The sequence below is a fragment of the Pristiophorus japonicus genome, chromosome 7 (assembly GCF_044704955.1).
Source record: "Pristiophorus japonicus isolate sPriJap1 chromosome 7, sPriJap1.hap1, whole genome shotgun sequence".
NCBI classification, from domain to species: domain Eukaryota; kingdom Metazoa; phylum Chordata; class Chondrichthyes; family Pristiophoridae; genus Pristiophorus; species Pristiophorus japonicus.
Genome location: NC_091983.1, coordinates 109,382,258 through 109,405,151, shown reverse-complemented (window position 1 = coordinate 109,405,151; position 22,894 = coordinate 109,382,258). Strand labels below are relative to the sequence as shown.

General features: G+C 41.5%; 1 protein-coding gene across 6 annotated transcripts in view; it reads left to right on the top strand.

Annotated features, from left to right (window-relative positions):
• The window catches only part of cd2ap (CD2-associated protein), a 249,038-nt gene that overhangs the window by 220,708 nt on the left and 5,436 nt on the right, over window positions 1-22,894 (top strand). For all 6 annotated transcript variants that reach the window (XM_070885236.1, XM_070885237.1, XM_070885240.1 and 3 more), the window contains 5 exons: window positions 241-377; window positions 5,991-6,106; window positions 13,063-13,161; window positions 14,844-14,995; window positions 21,116-21,179. In XM_070885236.1, the coding sequence (XP_070741337.1) occupies window positions 241-377; window positions 5,991-6,106; window positions 13,063-13,161; window positions 14,844-14,995; window positions 21,116-21,179 (568 nt within the window). The remainder of the gene's footprint in view (window positions 1-240; window positions 378-5,990; window positions 6,107-13,062; window positions 13,162-14,843; window positions 14,996-21,115; window positions 21,180-22,894) is intronic.

The window sequence follows — 22,894 nt, the reverse complement described above, 5'->3', positions numbered from 1 at the left end:
GGTTGCAGGTGGGTGTTTGAGGGGGCTTCAGATCATTCGGTTTTGCCAGCAGGAAGACTCGCCCTGGAAACAAAAAATAAATCTGGCAGGTCTGAATCCCACTAATTTCCCATTATCTGTGAAAACATTGGCTAATTGAGTTTGCAGATAATGGGACTAAATAATCAAGCTTCCACCATGGATGAATATACTCAAATATATGATGAACCATTTAACAATGTTTGCATTCTTGTTTAATAGAACAAATGGAGAGGTGCCTTACAATCGACCAAAGCCAGAATTAGATTCAGCAGTGCTTAGACCAAAACCTGAGATCCAGTCATCGCTTATTCGACCAAAATCAGTAGAAATTGCACCTGACAAAGCTTCTGAAATAGGTAAGGCACGCTGTAAAATTCAAGACGATTGAATTTGATTTGTAAAATCATTTGTTCATTAGAAAAATTAATGATTTGCATACAGTTCTGGTTTTTATGAAAATTGTTGCCAAATTGCAGTGTCCAGTTACAGTGGCTTTTGCTCCATATGAAGTTCATTTTGAGGATATAAATCCCTTGCTTTGTTATTATCAGATAGACTTTAGTTCTTCAAGAATTCTTGGATAATTGAATTGTAAACTTTATGAATTTGTGGAGATTGGTGTTCTGGCTAGATTGTCTACGTTTTCTAAATACAGAAATATTAATGTGCTTCCTACTTCCTTAACTATTATTTTTTATTCTAAAGCTGCTGTAATGATTTTTCATATCAGTTTACACTGTATGAACACTGCTTTAGCATGACCATGCAAAATCTTTTATTCCATCCAAAACTCCTTAATGTATAATTATTTATAACTCATTTGTGGTCAGTACTCTTGCTAAAATATGTATTAAATGGTTGCTCTCTTGCTTTATTGAGCAGCCTACCAGAAGAAATGTCCACATTCCTTACCGCCAGAAATTATCCATGGCTTTTCTCCACTGATTTTAGTTTTATAGCATAATTCTTAAATTTCCCCACAAATACTTAAAGGGTCTCTTGTATGTTTTTTTCCCTCCACTCCTTTTTCTGCCATCTTTGTTCTTTCCTCAAAATGATTGACTCCTTGTTTGGCTGTGATTCACTCAGACTCTTCAGTACCTTACATCATACGTGAGCCATTGCAGTTTATGTCAGCAGCCTGTTCGAACATAGGAGACACCGCAACTGAGCCTGATCCTTTTCCCACTTGACATTTATATCTAGCAACTCCTGCTAAAAATGTGAATAAAGAGCAGGCAATCTGGCTGATTTTTCCCTTCCATAACTCAGGAGTGCTATATCCCCACTAATATCCATGAAAGCAGTTAGTGAAAGACTAAAGCAATCAGCAGTGACAAAAGACAAATCTTCTGTCAATCATATTATAACAAAGAAACAGAAAATAAGTGCAGGAGTAGGCCATTCGGTCCTTCGCGCCTGCACCACATTCAATATGATCATGGTTGATCATGCAACCTCAGTACCCTACCCCCTGCCTTCGCTCCATACCACCTGATCCCTTTAGCCGTAAGGGCCACATCTAACTCCCTTTTGAATATGTCCAATGAACTGGACTCAACAACTTTCTGTGGCAGAGAATTCCACAGGTTCACAACTCTCTGGGTGAAAAGGTTCCTCCTCATCTTGGTCTTATATGGCTTATCCCTTATCTTTAGACTATGACTCCTGGTTCTGGACTTGCCCAACATCAGGAACATACTTCCTGCATCTAACCTGTCCAGTCCCGTCAGAATTTTATAAGTTTCTATGAGATCCCCTCTCATTCTTCTAAATTCCAGTGAGTATAAGCCTAGTCGATTCAGTCTTTCCTCATGTGTCAGTCCTGCCATCCCGGGGATCAGTCTGGTGAACTTTCGCTGCACTCCCTCAATAGCAAGCACTTCATTCCTCAGATTAGGAGACCGAAACTGCACACAATACTCAGTGTAGTCTCACGAAGGCCCTGTATAATTGCAGTAAGTCCTCCCTGCTCCTATATCAAATCCCCTCGCTGTGAAGGCCAGCATGCCATTTGTCGCCTTTACTACCTGCTATACCTGCATGCCTATCTTCAATGACTGATGTACCATGGCACCCAGGTCTCGTTGCACCTTCCCTTTTACTAATTTGTCACCATTCAGATAATCTGCTTTCCTGTTTTTGCCACCGAAGTGGATAACCTCACATTTATCCACTTTGGGCAAATGCATGGCAGATGCGGTATATTCACCTAACCTGTCCAAGTCCCCCTGCAGCCTCTTAGCATCCTCTTCGCAGCTCGCACTGCCATCCAGCTTAGTGTCATCTGCAAACTTGGGGATATTACATTCAATTCCTTCGTCTAAATCATTAATGTATATTGTAAATAGCTGGGATCCCAGCACTGAACCCTTAGCACCCCCACTAATCACTGACTTCCATTCTGAAAAGGACCCGTTTATTCCCACTCTTTGCTTCCTGTCTGCCAACCAGTTCTCTATTCACGTCAATACATTGCCCCCAATACAATGTGCCTTAATTTTGCTAATCTCTTGTGTGGGACCTTGTCAGAAGCCTTTTGAAAGTCCAAATGCACCACATCCACTGGTTCTCCCTTATCCACTCTACTAGTTACATCCTCAAAAAAACTCCCTTTCATAAACCCATGCTGACTTGGATCGATCCTGTCACTGCTTTCCAAATGCGCTACTATTACATCTTTAATAATTGATTCCAGCATTTTCCCCACCACCGATGTCAGGCTAACCGGTCTATAATTCCCTGTTTTCTCTCTCCCTTTTTTAAAAAGTGGGGTTACATTAGCTACCCTCCAATCCATAGGAACTGATCCAGAGTCCATGGAATGTTTACAAATGACCACCAATGCATCTACTATTTCTAGGGCCACTTCCTTAAATACTCTGAGAGGCTGACTATCAGGCTCTGGGGATTAATCGGCCTTCAGCCCCTTCAATTTCCTGAACACCATTTCCTGACTAATAAGGATTTCCCTCAGTTCCCCCTTCTCGCTAGACCCTCGGTCCCCTAGTATTTTCGGGAGGTTATTTGTGTCTTCCTTAGTGAAGACAGAACCAACGTATTTGTTCAATTGGTCTGCCATTTCCTTGTTCCCCATTATGAATTCACCTGATTATGACTGCAAGGGACCTACATTAGTCTTCACTAATCTTTTTCTCTTCACATATCTATAGAAGCTTTTGCAGTCATTTTTTATGTTCCCTGCAAGCTTACTCGCATACTCTATTTCCTCCCTCCTAATTAAACCCTTTGTCCTCCTCTGCTGAATTCTAAATTTCTCCCAGTCCTTAGGTTTGCTGCTTTTTCTGGCCAATTTATATGCCTCTTCCTTGGATTTAACACTTTCCATAATTTCCCTTGTTAGCCACGGTTGAGCCACCTTCCCTTTTTTATTCTTACGCCACACAGGGATGTACAATTGTTGTAATTCATCCATATGATATTTAAATGTATGCCATTGCCTATCCACCGTTAATCCTTTCAGTATCATTCTCCAGTCTATCCTAGCCAATTCACATCTCATACCGTCGAAGTTTCCTTTCTTTAAGTTCAGGACCCTAGTCTCTCAATTAACTGTGGCGCTCTCCATCTTAATGAAGAATTCTACCATATTATGGTCACTCTTTCCCAAGGGGCCCTGCACGACCAGATAACGTTGGGCTTGTTCTTGGATATACATGAGAAATTAAAGTGCATCTTTTTAAAACCTAAAACAATGGACCAGATTTTCTTTTGCACTACAATGAAAAGGCAGCTGTGAATTAAAACAGGATTCATGTCCGTACTAAGCACTGACTATTCACCTGTGTTCAGTGTAAATGTTGATATTTTCATCTACTCAACAATGAGTTCGGGCTTTACGATCACCATGAGGAACTTCCTCAGTTGGGAAATCACATCCAAAAATGAATATATAATTCCAAGTTAAACCAGATATTAATCAGCATAAAGATTGTACAATTTTGAAGCATCAGCACAGCAGTGACAGAAGTGAATAGCAAGCCAGTTTCTGTTGGTAAGCTATTTCCCATCATGGACACCATGAATTGTAGAGATCACCATTAGATTGTTACTTATTAACTTCTCACCATAGTAAAAGTGGAAATTAAAAATAACATTTTAAAGATGAAAAAATCCTCATGTATAAGAAAGCAGCTCAGCAGAGAACATTTTGAAACAATGTTGGAAAAAATACTCCAAATATTGGTGTTTTGAATAAAAACCCTCCTTTTATTCCCTCGAATCGCGGAGAAAAATAAATGGAGAATCAGCAGTTTGTAACACGCATTATTACATTTTAAAAGGAAAGTGCATGAGAATGCTAATATAGTAACACCAAAGAGACATTTGGATTACGGGTTAAAATGAGAAGACTGATGCAATTACATTTATAAAATGTGGTGTGCCCTATGTATTAGAAATAGATTGCACAATTCTATCAAATAATATTGCTATTGTGAATAATTTATGCCCATTTCTTTTTTTTTAATAAAGGGTCATCAATAAGAATATTCTTGCTGTAAAGTTTCAGAAAATGGACCAAAATCATGATTTAAAATTTAGATTATAAACACAAAAACTGATGCAATTCTGATGAATTAATATTTTAATGTAGTCTCATTTTATTGTCAAACCATGAATTTAGTAGACTGGATCCAAAACTGAATATTCCGACATAAAAAGTAAATTTAAAAAGAATCTCCCATTTCTGATTTTGTCTATTTTGACCCCAGAAAATCATGCATTGTTTCTTACTAACCATGTTGAACGACCTGATATTTTCTCTTTAAATTTAAGGTAAATAAAAGCATTGTTCTAGGAGAACATGGATATGTTACTGGAAGCTGGTGATGACCCATCACCTAGACATCAAGGAGCAGTCTCCAAATGGTGGTGTAAAGATTGACTGACATTTTAGTAACTCAAAGCTGTAGTACCTGAATAGACTGAAATAATGACAAGGATGATATGGAGCCAGGATGGTCATACCTGGGAGAATATGATTGGCTGAGAATTTAAAGGGAGAATAAATTCTCTCTCAATATTTTTGTATCAAGATTTTAACTGGCTCTCAAATGACACAGTCTAACTCACTGGAGTTCATACCATTCTTGAGCAGAAAATGGTTACACCCACAGGCTTGAGCATATAAAGGACTTTGTGGAGAAAAGGGGATTATTTCCATTTTTGTCAGGCTGTTAGCCACGAATGGTTTGTGGCTGTCTTTTATAAAACAAAACTTTACAAATCTTGACTAAGAGGTTCATTAGCTGTTTGAGAAACCTTATTTTAGGTGCGTCACAGTTGGCTTGTAGTTTTTGATTACCAGCAACGGAGTTGCATTCTCATGTATTTCAAAATAGCACCTTTTTTGTTTTTGTTAGCGAGTCATATATTACAATGCATGCAGCAAGTTCCCACAAACAACAATGAGCAGTTTTTTTCGTGATGTTGGTTCAGGAACATAGGTTGACCAGCACACATGGAAAAAATCCCTTGCTTTTCTTCTAATAGTCCCGTAGGATATTTACATGATGCATTCCAATAGCTGGTGTGTGGAGTGTGACTTGTCTGTTACAATCTCTGGGTCATGCTATCCTTTATCAAGATATTGGGCAGAAAAAAGGTAGAGCTGTGAAATCCTCTTGCAGAAGTGGTTGATACTGAATTCAAAATAATGTGTAGTGTGAAAACCCCAAAACTATGACATCCATCAAATCTGTTTGGCACATGGATAGGGCATTGCTTGAGAACCATGCTTTTTGATCCTTCTGAGATCCCAATATTTTGCCTCCTCTTGAACTTGTTTTGCTGTCTCATTGGCCCAGATATTAGTACTCTTTCTAAATATTTCATTTCAAAACCATTAGAAATTAACATTGCATGTCTTGATGAGGTTTGCTCTATTTTATAATGGGATATTCTAATTGGATGTTGCAGGATATTCATTTATTTTGTTTCTATTGCAGATCTCATGAGCTTTGACACTGTAGAATCTTCTGGTGAGAAACTCTCTCACCCTACAGCTAGCAGGCCAAGGATGCCAGGGAAAAGGCCACCCAGCCTTTTTGTTGCCAGTTACTCTGTGAGTTTTTCTGGTCTTCTGTTTATAAGCTTTGGCATTGGGGAATATGTTTTGAATGCTATTTTGTGTACATATAATCAATACAACTCCCCAGTAGCCGAGTGGGTCAATATTGCCTGTTTTGGCACTAAGCCATGAAACTTAAGGAGGTCTGAAATTCGCTTCCTGATCTACTGAAAGTTAGCTCGGACAGCAGTGGGATCATAACATTGGCCTTGGTGCCACTGAGCAAAGAGGAGGAAAAAGTAATGGTCATTATCAATGTTCCCTTTAAGCTGTGAGGTCGTGCAGCTCTATGAAGGTCCCACGCAGTATTTTGAATGGGTCGTGCAGCCCCAAAAAGAATTAACGAACATTCATTCTTGTTCATTGCTATCCACTAGCTCACAGAAACATAGAAAATAGGTACAGGATTAAGTCATTCAACCCTTCAAGCCTGCACCACCATTCAATATGATCATGGCTGATCATGCAACTTCAGTACCCCATTCCTGCTTTCTCTCCCTCCCTCTTGATCCCTTTAGCCGTAAGGGCCATATCTAACTCCCTTTTGAAGATATCTAACGAATTGGCCTCAACAACTTTCTGTGATAGAGAATTTCACATGCTCACAATTCTGAGTGAAGAAGTTTCTCCTCATCTCTGACCTAAATGGCTTACCCCTTATCCTTAGACTGTGACCCCTGGTTCTGGACTTCCCCAATATCGGGAACATTCTTCCTGCATCTAACCTGTCCAATCCCATCATAATTTTATGTTTCTATGAGATCCCCTCATTCTTCTAAATTCCAGTGAATAGAAGCCTAGTTGATCCAATCTTTCTTGATATGTCAGTCCTGCCATCATGGGAATCAGTCTGGTGAACCTTCGCTGCACTCCCTCAATAGCAAGAATGTCCTTCCTCAGATTAGGAGACCAAAACTGTACACAATATTCAAGGTGTGGCCTCACGAAGGCCCTGTACAACTGCATTAAGACATCCCTGCTCCTGTAATCAATTTCTCTCACTATGAAGGCCAACATACCATTTATCGTCTTCACTGCCTGCTGCACCTGCATGGCAACTTTCAATGACTGATGTACCATGACATCCAGGTGTCGTTGCACCTCCCCTTTTCCTAACCTGTCACCATTCCGATAATCTGTGTCCCTGTTTTTGCCACCAAAGTGGATAACCTCACATTTATCTACATTATACTGCATCTGCCATGCATTTGCCCATTCACCTAACCTGTCCAAGTCACCCTGCAGCGTCATAGCATCCTCCTCACAACTCTCACTGCCAACCAGCTTAGTGTCATCTGCAAACTTGGAGATATTACATTAAATTCCTTCGTCCAAATCATTAATATATATTGTAAATAGCTGGGATCCCAGCACGGAACCTTGCGGTACCCCACTAGTCACTGCCTGCCATTCTGAAAAGGACCTGTTTATTCCCACTCTTTTCTTCCTGTCTGCCAAACAAGATTGCTAATTAATTGTCTCTCATTACACATCACCCAGTCTAGGATGGCCAGCTCTCTCGTTGGTTCCTTGACATATTGGTCTAGAAAACCATCCCTTCTACATTCCAGGAAATCCTCCTCCACCGCATTGCTACTAGTTTGGTTAGCCCAATCAGTATGTAGATTGAAGTCACCCATGATAACTACTGTGCCTTTATTGCACGCATCCCTAATTTCCTGTTTGATGCCATCCCCAACCTCACTACGACTGTTTGGTGGTCTGTACACAACTCCCACTAGCGTTTTCTGCCCTTTGGTGTTCCGCAGCTCCACCCATACAGATTTCACATCATCCAAGCTAATGTCCTTCCTTACTTTCGCGTTAATCTCCTCTTTAACCAGCAACGCTACCCCACCTCCTTTTCCTTTCTGTCGATCTTTCCTAAATATTGAATACCCCTGGATGTTGAGTTCCCAGCCTTGGTCACCCTGGAGCCATGTCTCTGTAATCCCAATTTCATCATATCCATTAACATCTGTTTGCGGAGCTAATTCATCCACCTTCTTATGAATGCTCCTTGCCTTGAGACACGGAGCCTTCAGGCTTGTTTTTTTAACAGTCTTTGTCCTTTTTAGAATTATGTTGTAAAGTGGCCCTTTCAGATTTTTGCCTTTGATTTCTCTGCCCTCCACTTTTCCTTATCTCCTTTCTACCTTTTGCTTCTGCCCCCATTTTACTTCCCTCTGTCTCTCTGCATAGATTCCCATCCCCCTGCCATATTAGTTTAAACCCTCCCCAACAGCACTAGCAAACACTCGCCCTAGGACATCGGTTACGGTCCTGCCCAGGTGCAGACTGTCCGGTTTGTACTGGTCCCACCTCCCCCAGAACTGGTTCAAATGTCCCAGGAATTTGAATCCCTCCCTCTTGCACCATTCCTCAAGCCACATATTCATCTTAACTACCCTGCTATTTCTACTCTGACTAGCACGTAGCACTGGTAGCAATCCTGAGATTACTACCTTTTGAGGTCCTACTTTTTAATTTAACTCCTAGCTCACGAAATTCAGCCTGTAGGACCTCATCCCGTGTTTTTTTTACCTATATGCACCATGACAACTGGCTGTTCACCCTCCCCCTCCAGAATGCCCTGCAGCCGCTCTAAGACATCCTTGACCCTTGCACCAGTGAGGCTACATACCATCCTGGAGTCTTCTGTGAAGTGTTGGATTAGGGCATGCTCAAGCTCTGCTGTGATGCTTCCCAATTAAATAGTTTGCCAAGCACTCGATGTCTACTTTTCATGCAAAGAATGCCCATTTGGCAGAGGCACCAGAAGTCTTTAGGCACTTTTTAAACTATATGCCAGGAAAAGTCAGCAGTGTCAGGAAAACAGGGGAGGGTCAAATTGGGAAAATAAAACTAGTACATCTCCGGTGGCTTGCTTCTAGGGCAAGGCATGTAGTTTCAGGAGTGAGAGTGAGGATGGGTTGGAGTCAGACCAGGAGGAGGGTGGTAGTTGAGGACTAAGCCCTGTAAGAAAGAAGTTGGGCTGTGAAGTGAAGTCGCAGGAGTGATCAGAAAATGGTGGGATGGAGGCCAATGAGGCAGTGCTGGAAATAAGTGGCAGCCAATACTGGAGGCTCAGAGCAACACATGGCACTGCTGGTGATGAGGTCAAGAATGAGCTGGGGGAAGTTAGGTTTTTTTTTAGTGACTGAGAGGGAACTCTTGCAGTTGAAAGGGAGTTTTTTTTGTATCTTTCAGTGCCTCTCTTTTTTTCTGAATCGATAAGAAATGGAACATGTTTTTTTTTTTAAACTCTCTTGTGGCAAAATAACCAGATACTAAAGCATTGAAATAAAGGTCAAACATTGACAGTGGACATACGCTATTTCTTATGCTGCTTGAACCCCATTGCAATGAATTGCAATGTGGATATTGCTTTATCATTATATAATTATTTTTCCCCCTACAAAGGAAAAATAAATGTTTCATGAATGCAGGTATCACATTAGTCTGTATCTTTTTTAAAAAAAAAAAAGCACACATAAGCTTTCCTGTTTTGAGACCTGGAAGAGCTCTTCCTCTGTCACATTGGTTACAGTTCAACTGGTGTCAGCAGTACTATGCCTAAGTCACTATTCTTCATGTGTTAGCCCGAGGAGAGAGTGCTGACAGCCTTTTTTTGTTGGTGCTCTCTTGATGTGGGTGATGCAGACAAAGCCATATTTATTGCCACTTCATAGTTATTGCCCGTCCCTAGTTCCTCTGACTCGTGAGTGTCTTGTAAAGGCCATTTCAGATGACATTGAGTTAACTGCATTGTGCTCGAATTATTTCAGAGACTAGAGTCCTGAAAAGGAAAGGTAACTTCGATGGTATGAGACGTGAATTGGCTAGAATAGATTGGCGAATGATACTTTGAGTTGATGGTGGATAGGCAATGGCAAACATTTAAAGATCACATGGATGAACTTCAACAATTGTACATCTGTCTGGAGTAAAAATAAAATGGGAAAGATGGCTCAACCGTGGCTAACAACGGAAATTAAGGACAGTGTTAAAACCAAGGAAGAGGCATAGAAATTGGCCAGAAAAAGCAGCAAACTTGAGGACTGGGAGAAATTTAGAATTCAGCAGAGGAGGACAAAGAGTTTAATTAGGAGGGGGAAAATAGAGTAAGAGAGGAGGCTTGCTGGGAACATAAAAACTGACTGTGAAAGTTTCTATAGATATGTGAAGAGAAAAAGATTAATGAAGACAAACGTAGGTGCCTTGCAGTCAGAATCAGGTGAATTTATAATGGGGCACAAAGAAATGGCAGACCAATTGAACAAATAGTTTGGTTCTGTCTTCACGAAGGAAGGCATTATTAACCTTCCGGAAATACTAGAGGGCCGAGGGTCTAGTGAGAAGGAGGAACTGATGGAAATCCTTATTAGTCTGGAAATTGTGAGGGAAATTAATGGGATTGAAGGCTGTTAAATCCCCAGGGCCTCATAGTCTGCATCCCAGAGTACTTAAGGAAATGGCCCTGGAAATAGTGGATGCATTGGTGATCTTCCAACAGTCTTTCGACACTGGACTGGAGGGTAGCTAATGTAACACCACTTTTTAAAAATGGAGAGTGAGAGAAAATGGGTAATTATAGACCGGTTAGCCTGACATCAAGAGTGGGGAAAATGTTGGAATCAATTATTAAAAATGAAATAGCAGCGCATTTGGAAAGCAATGGCAGTGACGGGATCGGTCCAAGTCAGCATGGATTTATGAAAGGGAAATCATGCTTGATAAAACTTCTAGAATTTTTTTAGGAAGTAACTAGTAGAGTGGACAAGGGAGAACCAGTGGATGTGGTGAATTTGGACTTTCAAAAGGCTTTTGACAAGGTCCCACACGAGATTGGTGTGCAAAATTAAAGCACATGGTATTAGGGGTAATACTGATGTGGATAGAGAACTGGTTGGCAGACAGGAAGCAGAGTGTTGGGATAAATCGGTCCTTTTCAGAATGGCAGGCAGTGACTAGTGGGGTGCCGCAGGACTCACTGCTGGGACCCCAGCTATTTACAATATATCTTAATGATTTAGATGAAGGAATTGAGTGTAATATCTCCAAGTTTGCATATGGCACTAAGCTAGGTGGCGGTGTGAGCTGTGAGGAGGATGTTACGAGGCTGCAGGGTGACTTGGACAGGTTAGGTGAGTGGGCAAATGCATGGCAGATGCAGTATTATGTGGATAAATGTGAGGTTATCCACTTTGGTGGCAAAAAGGCAGAATATTAACTGAATGGCGGCAGATTAGGAAAAGGGAAGGTGCAACAAGACTTGGGTTTCATGGTACATCAGTCATTGAAAGTTGGCATGCAGGTACAGCAGGTGGTGAAGAAGGCAAATGGTATGTTGGCATTCATAGCTAGGGGATTTGAGTATAGGAGCAGGGCGGTCTTACTGCAGTTGTACAGGACCTTAGTGAGGCCTCACCTGGAATATTGTGTTCAGTTTTGGTCTCCTAATCTGAGGAAGGACGTTCTTGCTATTGAGGGAGTGCAGAGAAGGTTCACCAGATTGGTTCCCATGATTGCAGGACTGACATATGAGGAGAGACTGGATTGAGTGGGCCTGTATTCACTGGAGTTTAGAAGGATGAGAGGGGATCTCCTAGAAACATATAAAATTCTGACTGGACTGGACAGGTTAGATGCAGGAAGAATGTTCCTGATGTTGGGGAAGTCCAGAACCAGGGGACACAGTCAAAGGATAAAGGGGTAAGCCATTTAGGACTGAGATGAGGAGAAACTTCTTCACCGAGAGTTGGTAACCTGTGGAATTCTTTCCCACAGAGTGTTGTTGATGCCATTTCATTGGATATATTCAAGAGGGAGTTAGATATGGCCCTTATGGCTAAAGTGATCAAGGGATATGAAGAGAAAGCAGGAAAGGGGTACTGAGGTGAATGATCAGCCATGATCATTTTGAATGGTGGTGCAGGCTCGAAGGGCCGAATGGCCTACTCCTGCACCTATTTTCTATGTTAATGTATGTAGGATAGGCCAGAAGCGAGTGGCCTGTTCTCTGAAGGACATTTGATCATGGGGTCCTGGTTCTTCTCCTCCCCGAATATATCCGCGCACACACACGATCTAGTATGGGTTACTGGATAATCCATCTCGATCAAGGATCGAGTTTCAGATTTTCCCAATCAGACTGGTTTATTGTCGCATTACACCAGTTGGTGCATTTACCAGAAAAATTCATTAGGAGACTCCCTAAATAAATCTCTACATGTGAAACAGTAATGACTGCAATACTGTGAGGAAAACCATTGTAAATAATGGCATATATTGAATTTGATTATCTGTCACTTTAGCAACTTGCTAATGAAAAATATATTCAAACCAGTTTTCTTTTTTTTTAAAAAAAGTCTTGTCTAAATGCTCATGTTTCTCCAGCTGTGTTCCAAATGTAAAATTTTGTAAATATTAATGAGACATAAAATATGTATCTTAAAAAAAAATGCAGCGATCATTTTAGTACTGAAACATTTTTCTCTGCGCATTAATACCAAGGAGAGTGTCATCCTGATCCTTTTGGAAATCCACATTATAATTCTGCATAAGTAATGTAAAATGGCAGTTATTTAGCATACATTTGTACAGTATGTCTGACTTGAAGCATGATTTTCCATGGTTTGCTTGGTAAATTTACAAAGTAACCAATGTTATGTATTTCCAAGTGGATCATTAATCTGGCATGAATTTATTTTGAAGTACCGTTGTCTGGAGTCAGAAAAGTTCCTGTATATGTTCTAGTAGAAGGACAATATAATTTTAGTGGATCATCTGCATAACTGTAAAGACATCACTGACATTTTACGTTTCAGTATAAAGAAGTATGGCATGGAGAAGCAGAGCAGGCTGCAGTATAGTGTAACAGTAGCGGTGTTTAACTTCTGTTTCTCAAACAGATTCTATGATAATTAAAATAATGACCTGTTTTTCAGGCTTTGGGTGAGAGTCATTTAGATAAAAGTTCTAAAATGATCAAAGAGGAGGAAGAAGAACAACCTGCCAAATCAAAGCCTTCCAATATGGTTAAAAAGGTATGGGTTAACCAATAAACTTGTATGTAATTGGTTATACAGCTTTGTTTCCATGTAAATTGAGAGGTCTGACTGCAAACCCGCTTGATTTAGTTCAGCAAAGTAGTTTTCTCTGCGGAGAAGCAATTCGCAATTTACAATAACTTCAAATTTCTAATGCAACATGATTGGACTTGAAATTAGAATTGGAATAAAAGTTTCAATAATGTGTACAGCACACAAAATGTAATTGCAAGTAGTAAATGAGCTCTAGTAATCCCTAACTTTACACAAAAAAAAAATCAAAGGGGTAGAAATTGCCCTCTGCCCGAAACAGGGTGCACCTACCATTTTTTAAAGTTGGGACAGTGACACCGAAGAAATTTAGTACTTTGGTTTTTTTTCCTCCGTCGTGCAGTGTTCCGGTCAAGTGTGGAGCGGAAGTGACCTCGCAGCGGGTCTGCTGCCCCCATCAGTTATTCAATTAAAGGGGAGAGCCACTGCGAACTCTGTAGATATTTTAGTTAGGTTCACTGGGCCACCAGGGAGGGTTTCAGCCGGGCCAGCGGTCTGGCACCCAGTCGGCCAACAAAAATAAATAACATGGCGGCCGCGGCAGTGCACCCTCCCCTTTAAGGGCGGCCGTGTCACCAGAGCGTGCGCCGACAGCAAGAGTGGTCAGGGGCACCAGCCAGCAGTGGGGCCTCCCCCGCGGGGCAATTTTGGGTAAGGGTCAATTTCACGAGGGGGTCCCCGCCAGCCGGAAAGAGGTCGGCGCATGCATGCCGCAGTGGGAAAACGAGCAGAGCGATCCCGGACACCGCTCCATTCCTGAGGAAGGGCAATTTCTAAAATGACGGCCCATCCACGGAGAGTCAGCGACCATTCCAGACCGCCCCATGGCCGCTGCTTTCCGGCGCCAAAGGTCTTATCGGGAGGGGCAACTTCAGCCCCAAGGTATTTACCTGCTTGATTTCTGTCTTCTATATTCCTCATACTGTCTGACATCTCCAAGGGGTGTTTTATACCTGTAGTTTGGAAGCACATGAGTGCTTATGGACAATACTTTGATTTATATATTTCTTTCATCCCCTCCTTTCCTCATTGTTTCCTCATAGCACTGAGCTGAGGTTGGAAACACAGCAGTGTGTAGACACAAACTGCATTGCACCGCAATCTTTTACATACTGTGAAATATTCAGGACAAATATCGAGCAGCAAGACAGTGAGCTATTTTCCATAGCGTATCATTTACAGCAACTTTGGTGCCTCTGTTACTTAATGGCCATAACATTTGATTGGAGTATGTGACTGAGCACCATTCAGTGGTTGTTTAACAATATACATATTACCTAACTTGGGTAGTAGAATCATTAGGGACAGAATCCAATTGATGGATCCGTCCAGGAACCAGAATTTATCTCAGATTTATTGTAAACTCTTCAATTAGCTTCAGAGTTGTGCTCCATATTTATACAGCACATCCAAACTTAATTGGGATCTTACAATACAGAACTGTTGTAAAATTATATAATGATTGAGTCCCTTTCAAAGTTGTTCAAAATGAAGGAAGGTTCATGCAATCAGTGATTTAAAAAAAAAAAACAATCCTTGTGCCGATTTATAATTTTTGTATATATTAAGGTGTTTGGATGTGTTTCGGACAAATAGTTGATACTATTACTTGTTTTTCACTGTTTTAGCCATCGTTCAAACAGAATACTGGAATAATGAATGCTGTGGAGGTGAGAACTATGCCTGAGCTGGATGATAGGAACAGAACTGCAATGGAAGATCTTAAGGCACAAATGACTGACCTGATGATCTTTGTTGAGAAACTCAAGTCCCAGCACAAGTAATATAGCTTTTGTATTCATTAAGTGTTTTTAACAAGAGCAAACAGAATTTCTTCAAATTCATTGAATTTTAGACACTTGCTTGCTTCAGCCTGACAAATGAAGGGATGACTCATTCATTGTCTCTACGTTTTGCAAAATTTACAGCCGTTACTTGCTTCACTTTTGTTTTACCTGAGACTCCCTCTACTAGTTTAAGTAGTGTAGCAAGTTTTAATATCAGTTCCCTCTGAGTATATGCTGCCTTATTCCTTTGTTTATTTATTGTTTTTTGACATTTGTTATTTATTTCCCCATTGGCATTTTTTTACCAATCCTGCTTTTCTTTTTTTTCCCCCATATGGTTTAGTTTACTACTTGACAATTTTTACTTCTTTCACTTTTTGATGTACTTTTACTGCCATTGTTTTATTTGTTTTATTTATTGATGTATTTTTAGCCCCATCTTCCTTTTCATATCCAGGGATCATGGCTACTAGGACTTTTCCTGGCACTCTTATCAAGTGTCATTAGACGAGGAAGTGTCCAAGTTCAAACCATAGTTGGTTCTGCTTTCCTTGGTGGATAGGCCTTCAGTTGTTACTGCCCCTAGTAGACCCGGACTGAAAATGTGGTGCTGGGATTAAGTCTTGATCTGAAACACCATGGTCTCGTACATCTCCGCCCATTGACACCACAGCTGTATCAATACATTTGTGTGCATGAACATCAGTCTTGAATAAATAAAGAACTGTAGGAACTTAGAATATAAATTTAGAAAGCATAAAGATTTCAGTTCAAAACATGATTGTTTCAAAAAATCCTTGAACTTAGTAATGCAGCGCCTCAATAAAGTTATCTCTGTTGGAGCTGATGTTTTATCTTAAGATTGACACAAGAGTAGGGCAGAACAGTAAATAAATACACACATAACTTACAGAAATAAATAATTCCTAGTGTACATTCTTTTCATTGACTATTAGCTCACTATAAATGAATGTTTTATACAGCTTTTATCTTTATGTACAACAAAAGTTACCATCAAGTTCCCAAAACAATTTCCTGTTTTTGTTCTGTTACTCGTTCTTTTATCACTTTTTGTTTTTGCTCTCGGGATCCCCAGAGGAGGAGCTGGTGGAAAATGGGGTAGCATAGAAACAAAGAAAATAGGTGCAGGTGTAGGCCCTTCGAGCCTGCACCACTATTCAATAAGATCATGGCTGATCATTCACCTCAGTACCCCTTTCCTGCTTTCTCGCCATACCTCTTGATCCCTTTAGCCGTAAGGGCCATATCTAACTCCCTCTTGAATATATCCAATGAACTGGCATCACAACTCTCTGCGGTAGAGAATTCCACAGGTTAACAACTCTGAGTGAAGAAGTTTCTCCTCATCTCAGTCCTAAATGGCTTACCGCTTATCCTTAGACTGGGTCCCCTGGTTCTGGACTTCCTCCAACATCGGGAACATTCTTCCTGCATCTAACCTGTCCAGTCCCGTCAGAATTTTATGTTTCTATGAGATCCCCTCTCATCCTTCTAAACTCCAGTGAATACAGGCCCAGTCGATCCAGTCTCTCCTTACATGTCAGTCCTGCCATCCCGGGAATCAGTCTGTTGAAACTTGGCTGTACTCCCTCAATAGCAAGAAGGTCCTTCCTCAGATTAGGAGACCAAAACTGAACACACTATTCCAGGTGAGGCCTCACCAAGGCCCTGTACAACTGCAGTAAGACCTCCCTGCTCCTAAACTCAAATCCCCTAGCTATGAAGGCCAACATGCCATTTGCCGCCTGCTGTACCTGCATGCCAACTTTCAATGACTGATGTACCATGACACCCAGGTCTCGTTGCACCTCCCCCTTTCCTAATCTGCCATTCAGATAATATTCTGCCTTCGTGTTTTTGCCACCAAAGTGGATAACCTCACATTTTCCTCATTTATACTGCATCTGCCATGCATTTGCCCACTCAACTAACCTGTCCAAGTCACCCTGCAGCCTCTTAGCATCCTCCTCATAGCTCACACCGCCACACAGCTTAGTGTCATCTGCAAACTTGGAGATATTACATTCAATTTCTTCATCTAAATAATTGATGTATATTGTAAATAGCTGGGGTCCCAGCACTGAGCCCTGCGGCACCCCACGAGTCACTGCCTGCCATTTTGAAAAGGAGCCGTTTCTCCCGACTCTCTGCTTCCTGTCTACCAACCAGTTTTTGATCCACGTCAGTACATTACCCCCATTCCATGTGCTTTAATTTTGCACACCGACCTCTTGTGTGAGACCTTGTCAAAAGCCTTTTGAAAGTCCAAATACACCACATCCACTGGTTCTCCCTTATCCATTCTACTAGTTACATCCTCAAAATATTCCAGAAGATTTGTCGAGCATGATTTCCCTTTCATAAATCCATGCTGACTTGGACTGATTCCGTCACTGCTTTCCAAATGTGCTGCTGTTTCATCTTTAATAATTGATTCCAACATTTTCCCCATTGCTGATGTCAGGCTAACTGGTCTATAATTACCTGTTTTGATTCTCCCTCCTTTTTTAAAAAGTGTGGTTACATTAGCTACCCTCCAGTCCGTAGGAACTGATCCAGAGTCGATAGATTGTTGGAAAATGATCATCACTATTTCTAGGGCCACTTCCTTAAGTACTCTGGGATGCAGTCGATCAGGCTCCGGGGATTTATCGGCCTTCAATCCCATCAATTTCCCTCACAATTTCCCGCCTAATAAGGATTTCCTTCAGTTCCTCCTTCTCTCTCGACCCTCGGTCCCCTAGTATTTCCGGAAGGTTATTTGTCTTTTTCGTGAAGGCAGAACCAAAGTATTTGTTCTACTGGTCTGCCTTTTCTTTGTTCCCCATTATAAATTCACCTGAATCTGACTACAAGGTACCTACGTTTGACTTCACTAATCTTTTTCTCTTCACTTTTGCAGTCAGTTTTTATGTTCCCAGCAAGCTTCCTCTCATACTCTATTTTCCCCCTCCTAATTAAACCCTTTGTCCTACTCCTGCTGAATTCTAAATTTCTTCCAGTCCTCAGGTTTACTGCTTTTTCTGGCCAATTTATATGCCTCTTCCTTGGATTTAACACTATCCTTAATTTCCCTTGTTGGCCACGGTTGAGCCACCTTCCCCATTTTACTTTTACTCCAGACAGGGCTGCACAATTGTTGAAATTCATCCATGTGATCTTTAAATGTTTGCCATTGCATATTCACAGTCAACACTTCAAGAATCATTCGCCAATCTATTCTAGCCAATTCACGTCTCATACCATCGAAGTTACCTTTCCTTAAGTTCAGGACCCTTGTCTCTGAATTAACTGTGTCACTCTCCATTTTAATAAAGAATTCTACCATATTATGGTCACTCTTCCCCAAGGGGCCTCGCACAACAAGATTGCTAATTAGTCCTTTCTCATTACACATCACTCAGTCAAGGATGGCCAGCTCTCAAGTTGGTTCCTCGACATATTGGTCTAGAAAATCATCCCTTATACACGCCAGGAAATCCTCCTCCACCGTATTGCTACCGGTTTGGTTAGCCCAATCTATATGTGGATTAAAGTCGCCCATGATAACTGCTGTACCTTTATTGCATGCATCCCTAATTTTTTGTTTGATGCTGTCCCCAACCTCACTACTAATGTTTGGTGGTCTGTACATAACTCCCACTAGCGTTTTCTGCCCTTTGGTATTCCGCAGCTCCACCCATACAGATTCCACATCATCCAAGCTAATGTCCTTCTTACTATTGCGTTAATTTCCTCTTTAACCAGCAACGCTACCCCACTTCCTTTTCCTTTTACTCTATCCTTCCTGAATGTTGAATACCCCTGGATGTTGAGTTCCCAACATTGGTCACCCTGGAGCCATGTTTCCGTGATGCCAATTATATCATATCCGTTAACTGCTATCTGCGCAGTTAATTCATCCACTTTATTATGAATACTCCTCGCATTGAGGCACAGAGCCTTCAGGCTTTTCTTTTTAACACACTTTGCCCCTTCAGATTTTTGCTGTAATGTGGCCCTTTTTGATTTTTGCCTTGGGTTTCTCTGCCCTCCACTTTTACTTTTACTTTTTTTCTATCTTTTGCTTCTGCCCCCATTTTACTTCCCTCTGTCTCATTGCATAGGTTCCCATCCCCCTGCCATATTAGTTTAACCCCTCCCCGACAGCACTAGCAAACACTCCCCCTGGGACATTGGTTCTGGTCCTGCCCAGGTGCAGACCATCCGGTTTGTACTGGTACCACCTTCCCCAGAGCCGGTTCCAATGTCCCATGAATTTGAATCCCTCCCTTCTGCACCACTCCTCAAGCCACATATTCATCTTGGCTATCCTGCCATTCCTCCTCTGGCTAGCACGTGGCACTGGTAGCAATCCCGATATTAACTTTGAGGTCCTACTTTTTCCAATTTAACTGCTAGCTCCCTAAATTCAGATTGTAGAACCTCATCCCTTTTTTTACCGATGTCGTTGGTACCTATATGCACCACGACAACTGGCTGTTCACCCTCCCCCTCCAAAATGTCGTGCAGATGCTCTGAGACATTCTTGACCCTTGCACCAGGGAGGCAACATACCATCGTGGAGTCTCGATTGCGGCCGCAGAAACGCCAATTCACCTTACAATAGAATCCTCTACCACTTTAGCTCTCCCACTCTTTTTCCTGCCCTCCTGTGTAGCAGAGCCACCCACGGTGCCATGAACTTGGCTGCTGCTGCTGCCCTCCCCTGATGAGTCCCCCCCCTGCAACAGTACCCAAAACGGTGTATCTGTTTTGGAGAGGGATGGCACTACCTTCCTTCCACTGCTCTTTCTATTGGTCACCCATTCCCTATCTGCCTGTGTATCCTTTACCTGCAGTGTGATCAACTAATTAAACGTGCTATTCACGACATCCTCAGCATCGCGGATGCTCCGGAGTGAATCCACCCGCAGCTCCAGTGCCGGAATGCGATCTGTCAAGAGCTGCAGCAGGATACACTTCCCGCACATGTCGTCGTCCGGGACACTGGAAGCATCACTGAGTTCCCACATAGCACAGGAGGAGCATGACACGTGTCCGAGCTCTCCTGCCATACCTTAACCCTTCGATTAGCCTCATTTGGCAACAATGATAAAGGTTACCTACGGAGAACAAAATAAAAAGAAGAGAACAAGATTAAATACTCAACAATCCACCAGCCAATCACTTACCCGCTTGGCTGTGACATCACCTTTTGATTTCTTTACTACTTTGTTTACCTTCTGCACCTGTACCAGCATGCCTCTCCGATGCCTCCTCTGAACTCTCGCTCCTGTGGCCGCCTCCTCGAACTCTCGGGCCTTTATCGGCTTCCGATTCCCCGAACTCCCGCTCTTGTGGCCGCCTCCTCGAAATCTCGGGCCTTTTATAAGCCTCTGACTCCCCGAACTCCCGCCCCTGTGGCTGAATCCTCGAGCTCTCGGGCCTTTATAGGCTTCCGACTCCCTGAACTCCCACTCCTGTGGCCTCCTCCTCGAACTCTCTGGCCTTTATAGGCCTCTGACTCCCCGAACTCCTGCTCCTGTAGCCGAATTCTCGAGCTCTCGGGCCTTTATAGGCCTCCAACTCCCTGAACTCCCACTCCTGTTAGCAAGCTGCACGGAGTAGTGGCCGATACATATTATTTACTTCAGTTGAAGTGGGAAAGTTTTGAGGCTTTTCTACAAAAAGTTCAGGTACCTCAACTGTTGCAACTTTTTTATTACTGCACTGCAATGGGGCACAGATTACAAATGCAAATGCTGGCAAACACCAAGTGTTCAAATCCACATCCAACATGGTAACTCAAAACAATTGCAATTTTTTTTTTGAAGTGTTTTGGTTCAACTTTTATTTGTAGATGTTTTGATTTTTGATTTGTCATGTTTGTGAACTTCATGATTTTATTCTTGGTTTCTATTTGTTTGCTAATCTGTCGAGTTGTGATTTCTGCTGATTGTTGTTAATATGAAGTTTGACCTAATCGGGTGAAAGTGTGACACGAAAGCTTGCATATAAACAGTGTGTCTGATACTGCAGTGGAACAGACAACACATTCTGATTGTAATGCCACATTCCAAAGTGACAAGATTTATATCTAATATCCACAGGAAAGAACTAACTGAACTAAGGAATGACTTTGAAGAAGAGAAGAAACAACGTACTGCCTTACAGGTAAAAGTGAAAAATGTGCATATATTAATACCCTAAGGCAACCTCTCTTGCTGATTAATACACAGTTAAGTCAGTTTATTTACCAGGGCAAGCTCAGCATTTTATTGTAGAATCGAAGTTTTACTGCACAGAAGGAGACCATTCAGCCTACCGTGCCTAATGCAGCCTTCGGAAAGAACTATCCATTTGGTCTCTTTCCCTTTTTAATGTTTTGTTTTTCAAGTATTTCTCCCCTTCCATTTTAAAAGCTGTCATAGGTTCTACTTCTACCACTGGCATTCCATGTCATAACAATACCCCAAGTTAAAAAAAATTCTCCAAACCATTCCATGTTCCTTTGGTGAGATTTTAAATTGATGCCCTCTAGTTACTGACTCATACTGACCAGTGGAAATGTGTTTTTTTTCCCCCAATTTACCTTTATTAAAGTTCATCCTAATTTTGAACACTTATCAGATCTCCTCTTAACCTTCTATTGCTCTAATGAAACGTGCCCTAATTTATCTAGTCTCTGCTCCTGACTAGAGTTCTTCATCCCTGATATTATCTCTTCTGCACCCATTCCATGGCTTTGAAGTCCTTCCTAAAGTAAGGCGCTCAAAACTGGGCACTGTATTCTAACTGCAATTTAAACAATGATTTGTATCTGTTTACATTACTTTGCTTTTGTAAATCATGGGGTACTCTTATGTTTTTTGCACAGTTTTATTAACTTGGCCTGAGATTTCTGAATCTAAACTCCTAAGTCTCTGCTCCTCGATTCATTTTAAAGCTTCTAGTTAAGTATATTTTGTTTTTATGCATCCCCTCAATATATGTTACACTACATTTCTCTCAAATTTCATCTGACATCTATTTGCTAATCTGTCTGTATCCAATCCAAAATGTACATTAATAGTAAACTCAGAATTCAGGGAAATATTCATATACTGAGTACTGTTTCTAACTGAAAGTACGTGATAAAGCTGTTCCTAAACTGGCGATTCACAGTAACAATGAATTCAGCTGATATATCTGCTATATTTAATGAATTACACCAGGGTAGAGTCTAAAAATTCAAACTCAAAGTCCTTAAATATTTTTAATCTTTACTGCTTTACTCAGGCTCTAGATGATTATTTTGTTATCTCCTCCCCTTTTTACAGTGGTTAATATAAACCAGAATGCTCTCCTCTGGTTTCCCATACTTAGCTATAGCATATCATTTCTGATGAATCATAGAATTACAGCACGGAAGGAGGCCATTTTGGCCCATTGTGTTCGCGCCGGCCGACAAAAAGCTGTCCAGCCTAATCCCACTTTCCAGCTCTTGGTCCGTAGCATTGTAGGTTACGGCATTTTAAGTGCACATTCAGGTACTTTTTAAATGTGATGAGGGTTTCTGTCTCTACCAGCCTTTCAGGCAGTGAATTCCAGACCCCCACCACCTTCTGGGTGAAAAGATTTCCCCTCAATTCCCCCTAAACCACCTACCAATTATTTTAAATCTATGCCCCCCTAGTTGTTGATGCCTCTGCTAAGGAGTCAACAACTAGGGGCCTATCCACTCTATCTAGGCCCCATAATTTTAAATACCTCGAAGGTCTCCCCTCAGCCTCCTCTGTTCCAAAGAAAACAAATCCAGCCTATCCAATCTTTCCTCATAGCTAAAATTCTCCAGTGATGTAATAACAAATTAAATTTTTGTGCTGCAGCATTTATTTACAAGAAAGTTG